Source organism: Cyprinodon variegatus, unplaced genomic scaffold (genome assembly GCF_000732505.1).
Source record: "Cyprinodon variegatus isolate N-32 unplaced genomic scaffold, C_variegatus-1.0 Scaffold71, whole genome shotgun sequence".
Lineage (NCBI taxonomy): Eukaryota > Metazoa > Chordata > Actinopteri > Cyprinodontiformes > Cyprinodontidae > Cyprinodon > Cyprinodon variegatus.
In genome coordinates this window covers 718509-729591 of record NW_015150524.1, presented here as the reverse complement: position 1 = coordinate 729591, position 11083 = coordinate 718509, and the positions used below count along the sequence as shown (strand labels likewise).

General features: G+C 39.0%; 1 protein-coding gene across 2 annotated transcripts in view; it reads left to right on the top strand.

Annotated features, from left to right (window-relative positions):
• The window catches only part of cyhr1 (cysteine/histidine-rich 1), an 11988-nt gene extending 2075 nt beyond the window's left edge, over positions 1-9913 (top strand). For both annotated transcript variants that reach the window (XM_015372360.1, XM_015372359.1), the window contains exons 3-7: positions 353-447; positions 1805-1948; positions 4791-5002; positions 5104-5282; positions 8159-9913. In XM_015372360.1, the coding sequence (XP_015227846.1) occupies positions 353-447; positions 1805-1948; positions 4791-5002; positions 5104-5282; positions 8159-8371 (843 nt within the window). In that variant the 3' untranslated portion in view covers positions 8372-9913. The remainder of the gene's footprint in view (positions 1-352; positions 448-1804; positions 1949-4790; positions 5003-5103; positions 5283-8158) is intronic.
• The last annotated feature ends 1170 nt before the right edge of the window (positions 9914-11083 follow it).

Sequence of the window (11083 nt, the reverse complement as noted above, 5' to 3'; positions counted from 1 at the left end):
TTGGTTTGCATTTTAATTCATGCATTTGCATGAATGCATTTGCATTTTAACAGCAAATGGCAATAGGTGGCTTTCATGTAACAAATGTTGTAAAATAATCTACTAAGACCAGAAACTGATTAAAAATAGGTTTGCATGCATTACTCATGCCATGCCATGAAGAGTTATCTTTCCTTAATGTCTACTAAAAAAAAAATGCATCAATGAAATAATTAGTAATTTTTTGAAACGGGACCGTAGCAAACTGCTCACAACTTGTGAAAAATGTCCTCCCTGATTTTTGGAAGTGTTTTTGGCTTCCTCTGTAGAGCCTATCATGATGCCCTTTATCCATTCTGTCTTTGTGCCAAAGTGTACCAATGGACACCTGATGTGTGCCGGCTGTTTTATTCACCTCTTGGCTGATTCTCGTCTCAAGGAGGAACAGGCCACGTGTCCCAACTGCAGGTAAACCAGCTTTACTGTGGACACATTAAGATTCAGAGAAACGGCTTTTAAATTACTGGGATTTTATATCATTATTTTGTTCATGAATTTACTTTTTTATTGTTAAATTCATGCCAATTTCCTCCCAGTGCACGTAAACATATAAAGATCAATTTTATAAATAGGACTGTTTGGTCAGTTGCATGCAATTATATAGACGGTTTCTGGTTAACTACAGACCTTCTCTTATGTAATGTTGATTATTTTATTTTGATAAAGATTCCCTTCTGACTTTTTCCCCATTTTGTACTTTTATATTTTTAGTCGTTTCCTACCTGATTTTTTTTCCTTTTTTCTGGGCTTGTCAGAAGCACCAGAAAAATGTAATAATTTAATTTACTGGCATCAGTTTGTACCCGAGTCATTCCTTGTTTATTATAAGGAAAATATAGTTATAGAACTCTAGTAAATATTATCTAAAAGCTGCAGGTCAATCTTGGTGATTCTTGATATAATCAGTGTTATCATCAAGTTTACTAATGCAGATAATTCAAATCAAGATGATATATGGCATTCGCACATTTCTAAAGATTTATTCTTAATTCATTAAAACGTGAAGTGCAGAGAAAAAAAATCTGAGCTTCTGTCGTTAGGCATAAAAAAAAAAATCTTCCTCGGCTTATTTATCAAACAATAAAGGACACAAATGGATGTTAAGATACAGTAAGTGCAAAATGAAAGTTGTAAAACCTGAAATTAGTTCTTGGTTTGACCCTTCTGGCATAACTTTTTGAGATCCAATAATTGTATGAATAGAGATCTGCAGCGAAGAAGCAAATCAAAATATTAAATATAGTCTTGGTTAGGCCTTGTTTGGGGATTTTTAACAATGGATAACATTTTTACTAACTGTCAAATTAATGTACTGATCTTAGTTTTACAGAAACATTGTGAGCAAATCCTTTAATGTAGCAGCTCAGACGAATCCTTTGTGAATCTTTAAGATCCAATGAAGTGCAACTGAATAATATTCCTGAACTACCAAAAGACCTTAAGCTTTTTTTTTATTTGTAAATCTTTGAAAAATAAAGAACTTTCCAAATCCAAGAGATCATTTCTTTTTTGGATTTCTGTTTTTCTTTCATTTCAAGCATTTTTTTCCCACAATACAATCTACATATATGAATAGCATCTACACACATAAAAATAACTTAATTGTTTAGAGTTTGTGCTCAAGTCAGAATCCGTCTTTTCTTACTTGCAGTGAGATACTTTCTCTGCAGTGTTTACAAACTTGTATTACCATACTGCCGAATCCACAGATATTATTTATGCCTCTGCATTGACGTATGAATCATTGTTTCCTTTGTCCATGTAGGTGTGAGATAAGCAAGAACTTGTGCTGTAGGAATCTTGCAGTGGAGAAAGCTGTCAGCGAGCTGCCGACAGAATGCACCTTTTGCCTAAAGCAGTTCCCCCGCTCCAGCCTAGAGAGACACCAGAAGGAGGAGTGCCAAGACAGGTCCACAACTGCATTCACTCAGACATAAAAAAAGTCTCTTAAAAAAAAAAAGGTACATTAACGTTGATACATTTAAGATTTGTATGTTCCTTGGTTGATAACTCATACAGACATGTGACATCAGATGGATTTATTTAATCTGCAAGAATAAGAACAGCAAATTTATGAATATGAACCCATAAACCCTGAAGAAGTTTTACATTTTTTACCCATTGTTGGTGGTAACGCACCTGATGGTTGTTTGTAAACCTGTTATTAGACTAGAAGACAAGCAAAACAAAACCATCAATCAGACTTTAAGTCTTTGTTAATATGTTGTTGGTTTGGTTTATTTTTTAAGCATTTTATGTTCATTACCAGCACCAACTGGGGGTGTAACCGCTTCATCCGGGGTTGTAGATTCAGACTTGTAAATCTGTGATTTGTTCTTTTACTGCTGCTGAGTTGTAATGTAAGTTGTATTCTCACAGGTGAAACATCAGATGTGATGTATGAGTTGAAAACAAGGAACCAATACAGGTCTTACATTTATTAACATAAATGGACTTACATTTACAATGGATTCTTCTTAACAGTTATTTCACCGCTCATTCATTTTTGACACCTTAGCTCACTCACAATGTAGCCTGCAGGAGGATGTAAGGCGGATGGTCGTCCAGTGAAAGCTTTGCAAACTGACTTTTTTTCTTCTGTTAAAAAAGCGTTGCAATAAAGCCAGCTGGTTAAACCATGAAAAGCCCAGCAGAAGAAAAGCTGACTAGATAACTTGAAATGGTGTCTGCTTTGAAACTCAGATGGTTTCAGTCTGGTTTTCTCCTCGCGTTGAATCACGCACACTGACTCAATGCAATCTTTAATGCAAGGTAGGGCCGGACAATTTAACCATAACATGTTATCTTTGATTTCTTTCTTACAAAATCCAATTAAGGTTTGTTTTTGCTCTCTTAAGTACCATAATAGCAATGACCGACATTACTTTTAAAACGTAGCTTTTATTTAAACCATCATCTCTGTGATGTGACCTTAATTTAAAGGGCAAAATGCTGGTTAAAAAAAAAAAGTTTCTCATCTAACAATGAAATTATAACATACCATAATAAATTATTGCAGCTAGTGATGTTCAGTGTTAGGCACGTTACTTTGAAAAAGTAATTAGTTATAGTTACTAGTTACTTCTCCCAAAAAGTAACTGAGTTACTAACTCAGTTATTCCACAATAAAAGTAACTAGTTACTAGTAAAAGTAACTTACTTTTGCGTTTAAACTATGTAGGCATTTCAAAGATCTGTTTTCGTTTGCCAAATCTGTGAATCTGTGATTGACCTCCTGGTCTATTTAGAAAAAATGTACATCTGCATTTAGCTTGATTACTTAGTCCTGGCTTTACACAGCAGCACCTATTGAATCTGGCTTGGCCTTTGTAATACGAATGAAGCAAGGATGCACTCATCACGCTCCTGTAAGCCTGGCTTTATCTTTAATCCTCAAATTTCTGAAAAAAGCCTCTGGAAAAGTTACTGATCATACAACCCATGTGAAACACTTAGTGGGCTGCCTCCTCCTGGTAGGTTTACTACTGTTCTGCTGTTCTCTCCATAGGTGGATGATCCCTCTGCGGTTTTATGGAGTCAGTAAACCATAAAAGTAGCTATCTAACAGTTTCCATGGTGATGGATGTCAAAGATTTTTTCATCTCTGTTTCTTTAGACCTTTCGGTTAGGGCATGATCCGTTGCTTTTTATTGCTCCTACTTCCTGTCGTCAAACAGGCTCTGTTTAAAAGATTGGCAGTTCTTTTTCAAAGCGCTGAATAATGACAGACCTTTTCCTCCTAAAAATGCTACTAACTATTTTGATTCCAGGAGAAAAATATTATCTTTTTCTTTTGAATGAGAAAATGTTTTATTTTTCTGCTAAATATGATGCAGTTGCATTGTAAATGTACACATCTTAATATATAGTTTAATTAAGAAATCCTTGTATTCCCTTTAATTATATACAGTAATAATGCAAAAAGCATAGCCATTCACTGAAGGATAATTTAAAGAAGGCTTATTTGTATTAACTGTTTTTTTTACCACCTATCTACTTAACAGAGAGAACTTTTTATTTTGTATTTAATAAGATGCTCACCAAATCACAGCATCCAAGAGTTAAAATGATAAAAGATTGAGGAGATAAAATGCTGAAGAGATTTTAAAGCATACATTAGTCACAGGTGAGTCTGAAAATGTGCTAGGTCGTTTCCATGGCAAAAGATGACCCAGCTGTGACGAGAGGCGCGCCTGTGAGCGTCGTTATGAGCTGCAGCAGACTGCAGGTGGTTTTCAGTCGGGTCAGACGGAAAATGCAACCGGCCTCCTGTCAGAAGGCGGCGATGACAATCTTCACATTTAGAGAAATGCTGTGATCAACTCCACCTTTAATTTGCTGTAATTATAACCACAGACCGCAGTTATTTTTGTTCTGGTTGAATTGGGCAAGGGAAGAATTATGCAAGAGCGCCTTTAATTACCTTTGGCTCACTGCAGAGACTAAGTAGCACCTTTCAGATTCATAAAATACGTCATTTTAGTTTTAGAGAAGAACAGATATTTATTAAAATTCACCTTTATCCATGGTGTAATTGATATGAATCAATGAAGCTTTGCCCTTATCCTAACACTACATTCATTTGTTGCAGTTCACTTCCTGGGTTAATTATTACCTTTCATACCCTTAACTTCCAATCAGTGAAAGCGTCCCATAGTCATTGCACAGTACAGGATCTAATTTATATCAAACATCATCCGTGTTTTGTTGTTTTTTTCATCACTCGCTGCATCTGCATGTCATGTTTTCAGGGTGACGCAGTGCAAGTACAAGAGAATCGGCTGCCCCTGGCAAGGCCCGTTTCACGAGCTGCCGGCACACGAGGGCGAGTGCTCTCATCCGACCAAGACTGGTACAGAACTGATGGGAATACTGGGAGAGATGGACCAGAGTCACCGCAGGGACATGCAGCTTTATAACAGTATCTTTAGCCTGCTGTGCTATGAGAAGATCGGCTTCACAGGTACCCCATCTAGATAGTTTCTGCATATGCATATAATCTGGAAGCTTTTCCGCTCTCCTTATTACTGTTTATCTCTTACTTATCTGTCTGCATCCTTTCAGAGGTGCAGTTCAGACCGTACCGCACTGATGACTTCATTACTCGTCTGTACTATGAAACCCCACGTTTCACTGTTCTCAACCAGACGTGGGTACTGAAGGCCCGGGTCAATGATTCAGAGCGCAATCCCAATCTCTCCTGCAAGCGTACGCTCTCCTTCCAGCTCATCCTCAAGAGCAAGGTATATGTTCCTTTTTTTCCCCCAGCTTTTATTGTCATTACATTGTCGCAAGTACAGAGCAACAAAATGAACTCTGCATTTAACACATCCCAGTGGGCTGCCATTGCACAGCGCCCGGGGAGCAGAGTGGGGTTAAGGGTCTTTGCTCAGGGACCCAGAGTGGCAGTCTGTGGGAGTGGGGCTTGAACTCAGAATTTCTGGATTTCAAGCTCTATGGCCTAAACCTTAGAACGCCACCCAACTGCTCCCTCCATTTTACTTTCTACATGTTTGCTTAATAACAGGGGCTCCATGCACGTTTACTGCAAAGGTTTGAATTGTAAGAGCAATAAGGTCAGACTACCTTAAATGTGAAGAAATTTTATGCTCAATGGTGATCAAAGATGAAGATAAGCTGGTTTCCCTTGATTGCTCTGACTGGTAACCAGCTTATTCATTCATTCATTCATTCCTGAGTCCTCCATCTTATTGCTTTCCTTATTTTATTCCGGGTTTTTTTTTTTTTTTTCTGTTTTTCTTTCTATCTTCTGTTGCTGGTGTTTGTTTCTATTTATTATCGATTTTCCATCTTGTGTTGCACTGTCCTGCCATATTATTTTTAAAGAAAATCCAAATTAAATGTCCTACATTCCAAATATGAGAGAACATCTGTGATGGAGCATCTCTTCATGTAATGGTTAGAAATCTTACAATATGGGATGTAAACATGTTTGGGTGGAATAAACAAAAACATCAGACTAGAGAGTTGAGCTAAGCTGGTTAATGCAGCTAATTTAAGAGGTGGTGGAATCTCCTTAGAGATCACACTTCTTTGTGCGTAGGCCTCCAGGGACCAGGAGGCAAGTAGCGGCTGGCTGGCTGCCTTTTCCCTCAGAGAAACACGGAGCGATTCGTTCTTGGTGCGGTGTGATGTGGGCGTGTCCCTGCAGCCATCCTTCTCCTTCATTAGACACATGACTCTGATAAACGACTCCAGGTTCTCCACTAGCCTTCAAATGGCTTCACTCCTGAGGATACGGATATATAATGATGCTTCCAGAGTCAGACATACATTTTACAAAGAGAAAATACAAATAGAGAAAACCAAGTCAACTACCAGAGATTTTCTAAATAAATTAGCTCTTTGGAAAAAGTTCTTATCAGTGTCATATTCTTGATTTTTCTATTTGAAACACGATTCTTCATGACTGCATCCAGAGTCTGTGGCTACATAATTAATCCCGTGTTTAAGCAGCTGACCTAACCAACAGATAGTAGCTAAATGAGATTAGCAGCAAATGATACGTAGCGGCCAGCAAACAGTTCAGCTCCCCAGTGTGGATGCCACCATTAGCTAACATTAGCTGAACACTTCGGGATGAGTTTAGTAGATAATTGTGCAGTTTGTAAAATATCAGAAATGAAAGTGCTTCGTAGTCGAAACCTTTTGTCCACAGATTTGTACCTACCACATCATACGATCCAAAGCTGCCCTGTTGTTGTAAGATTTACACCTTGCACCATCTTCAGGCACTAAAGATAGATGGATTATTTCAGACCACCCAGCTTTTTTAGCACTACAACCTAATAATTGGTCCACTGTGCAAAGAGGATAATTTAAAAAGAAACTTCAGTTGTGGCTCTAAATTTGTGGTCTGACGCTGCTATAAGGCAGGTTCAATATCTGACAGTGTGACAGCTGCTATAAACTATGTCTACCGATCAGCCAATAGAAATGCAGCTGCTGCTTGAAGCGCCCCACATGAAGATCCGATAGAGAAGATGAATGCAAGGCGTTCAGATGTCGTATTTGTACTGTTCTCCCATAAGGGTGAGATGTTACATCATACCTCCAACTCGCCTTGAAAATAACATCCCAGTCTGATCTCTTTCCCCCAGAAAGACGCCGTGTTTCTGCCCTCATAGATGGATGACACCTGATGATGAAGTTAAATATTGCCGTATGTTGTCACCATTTTGGTCGTAAGCTGTAGCCGTACAATTTGCATACATCAAACTTGATGCTATACCAGATTTTTTTGAAGATCCGTGCGACAGACAGGCTTATTAGATCGCACAGTGTAAGACGGCCATAAACACACTGTATTATTAGAGCTCTAGACAACATAAACATAAATTTAGTTCATAACCGAACAAAACATAAACGCAGTAATGGATTCCTAACAGCGTAAAAAAAAATTAAACTTCATTAAGATCTCAAAGATGTAGATGTTTCCCTTCATAGTAAGTTGCTTAATGTTGTTTTTAGGAGCAGCAAAGGGAGTCCTCTTGGACTTCATTTTTTGTTACAACTTCAATTTGTTCTGTACGATACACTACGACAAAGCAGCACGCTATTGTGAAAGGTAAGAAAAAAAACCAACTTCTTTTTGTTGTTGTTTGACAAATGAAACAACAGTTAAAGGTTCCCAGGATGGATTTTCTGCTTTTCTAAGGGCGTTAAGTTTTCAGCCGAAGTAATGAGATGCAGTTCAGAGGGAATTCTAATTTTCCCCACCCGCTGAATAAATTACTCACTATCTGCAGTAGGAAAGACATTAACAACTTTTTTATTGTTAGTCATGGTAGGTCTTGGACATTATGGGATATTGCACATGATATGGTAAGAAGAGCCATTTTTTGAAGTCTTGCCACAGATTCTCCTTTGGATTTGAGTTTGACTGAGTTGTTTTCAAAAGAATGTGATTTGATCTTAACAAATATCAGCGTAGCTCTGACTGTTTTAGAATGATTGTGTACAAGAAGGTGAAAGTCTGTCCCATCTTTAGCACATCCAGTTTCTCACCTTTCACAGCAGTTTTTGTTTACCAAAAAAACAACTACAAAAACAAAAAAACAATTTCTACACACGTTTGTGGTCTTCCTCTTGCACGCAGGTGAACTCTGCCCTGGAGTGCTCCTTCCTGCTCCTGAAGGGGCCGTACGACGACGTGCGGATCAAGCCGGTCATCTACCACCACTCCTTCAGCAACGACACAAACGAGACCGACTACGTCCCTCTGCCCATCTCCGACTCGGTGGAGTGCAACAAACTGCTGGCCGCCAAAAACATCAACCTGCGCCTGTTCATCTTCCAAGTCCAAAAATAGAGACCTCTAGAGAAGGAGGAGGAGGAGAGGGCAGAACGTCGGAACAGTGAAGGAGAAGAAGCGTGTGGATTGAAGGCTAGCGTCAAAGAGAGGACGTGATGATTAAAGAGACGCCACTGAGCCATTGATACCTCTTAACGCATACAAACACACATCCATGCACCCTAGTCACAAAACACCTAATAAAGCAGTTTCTTTTTTTTTTTACCCAATGGTGAGCTGGTTCGCTCAAGTAAAGCTAGGAGTTGCTGTGAAGAAAAGACGGGTTGTGTGGAAACCTGGGGAGTGAAGGACAGACAGGGTGGGTTGGTGCGTACCCGTGGTTTGTGGGTGACTTTTCACTTCGGACGCCCGCAGACCAAGGTCGCACACGTCCGATTGTGTGTTTGTGTTGGATGCTTTGTGAATGTTTGAGAACAAAAAAAAAAAAAAAAAAAAAGATGAGGTTGAGGGCCACGGCGTGCAGCCGGAGCTCGGCTGGCATGTTGAAACATCCCAAAGACAGGTGATAATGTGAAAACAGAGCGACTGACTCCGCTCAGCTGTTATTTAGAGGTGTGAATGGAGGTGGGAAGCAGAATATGTGTGTTTTATCTCCCCGCTTCCCTCTGCTCACCAGATTTTTTTTTTGTTTTCTCTCTCCCCCTCCTTCAACACCTTTCCAATCATTTTTATGTGCGATAAACGACTGCAGTACTCCACCACTGCCCCCCTTTCTTCTATCCTTCAGGAGGAGAGACGGCCGGGCAGCGTTTAGTTCTCAGATTTTCCTCTGTTCTCCTGCAGCCATTGTATTTTACCTCCAAAACTAACAGCCTCTTTAGTTAAATATTTAAGTACCTATGACCTCTTTCCTTTCCTTTCTGATTGAATGTTGAGTTTTACGAATGATCGTTTACGCGTGTAACAGATCATAGCTGTGGCGTCCTGGTGAAAACCAGCTCCAGGGCGACACTAGCAAGGCTGGACCACAAACAAGGCATTCAGGGGCTTTACTGTGTCCGTTGCTTTCTGTTAACTAAACGGGGCTGTGTGTTTTTTTATTTATTTCACCTGTTTTACATTTAAGCATTTCTTTTTCTTTTCATGTTCTCATAGCAGTTTCTTTAAAAAAACATGTTTTTATGGAAGCTAGTTTAATTGCTCCTTTGAATTTTATCAAAAAAAAAAAAGTTGATTAAACTTTTTAATGATTTTTTTTTCTTTTCTCCCTAATTGAATATGGTTTTACCACAAAGTAAACGAACCACAGAAGATCTGAGGATCTATGGAAGAGATCCGGTGTGTATGTGCGTGGTTGGATGGGAACGAGGGGCGTCTGACCTAACGGAGACAGGTTAGAGTCAGACATACTTGAAGGAAAGCGAGACGATGTTTCTGATGTAGATTCTACTGTAAAGCCAGGTAGATCTCTCTCCTCCAGACCTCTGCTTCCTGTATTTGTGTGTTTTTGATGCTTTCATCTCTATGCCGGTGGACTCACTCATCTCACTTTGGCTGTACATGTGCCTTTTATTAAAGATGATGGAACCTGCACAGCTGCTTCTGCCTGTGTGTGTGACTCCGTGTCAAATGCTGGACAGAAATAGGCTCTGCAGAAAAAAGAAAAAAAAAACACCGGCCAGTATAAATTATGCATTCTGTGCCGCAGTTATGAAATCTAAATTTAATTTGAGGGGCTCGTGTGGGTGATGGATATGTTTCATTGGATTCGAAGGGAAGAGCATGAATCACGCAGAGTACCAAACTTAATTAGCTGGCGTTTGAAACAATAGCACATCAGCTGCTATTGCTGGGATGACAGTGAGAGCTGCTGTATTGCAGCAGAGCAAAATGAAGATTGCCTGAAGACCTGAAAGCGACTGTTTTCACATAATGACACCGTCCTGCATGTCTGTAAGAAAGCTAATTGAATCTGGGAAGAACTTGGGATTCTGGATATGCTTGAGTGGATGCTTAGCAGGAAAATAAACGCTGGTGTAAATAAAGTTAGTGGCGGTTGAATCTCATTTAGCTGCTTCAGGGGCTCTGTGATGCCTGCTGGCTCATTTTCAGTGATGGCTTAGTGGGGAAACTGCAGTTCAGCTAAGTTGTCACTAATGTGCCTTTACTACGAATATAGAGAATGTTTCTTAAAAAACACTTTTTTTTTTACATGTTATTTCTTCATTTTGTCTTTAAGGAACCAGTGTTTTTTTTTTCAACTTTTCTACATAAATATGTCCCTCTCCTTCAAAGTAGTGTAACACAATTGTTTTTTTTTTTCCATGTGATGCGATTGTTTTCCACTATATATTTTTTCCATGTTCTTTATCATCTTAGCTCCTAATGATCTACATCAGACATTGAGGAAAGTCTCTCCAACTAGCCTAATTTATCACTGATAATGATAATGCAGGGCTTTTTATGCCTGACTCTACCTAATCATATATGGATCAGATTGTGATACTGTGGTGACAGCTGTAGTTGAAAGCAGCTTTGAAGTCTAAATGGATTCAAGAGAATAAGTCCCAATAACTAGTTTTATCCAAGTGAAGCAAGAAGCTTCTGCTTTTTATTGAGGTAATGATGTTTTAAACCTAAGCAGGCAAACTGCTAACGGCGTACATTATTAGGCTGTAAGGAAAATGATCCTGTTGTAATTTTAGCATAGGTAAAAATGTTTAAATACCACTCCAATCTATTCATGAAGTTTAGAAAGGTTAGCTGAAG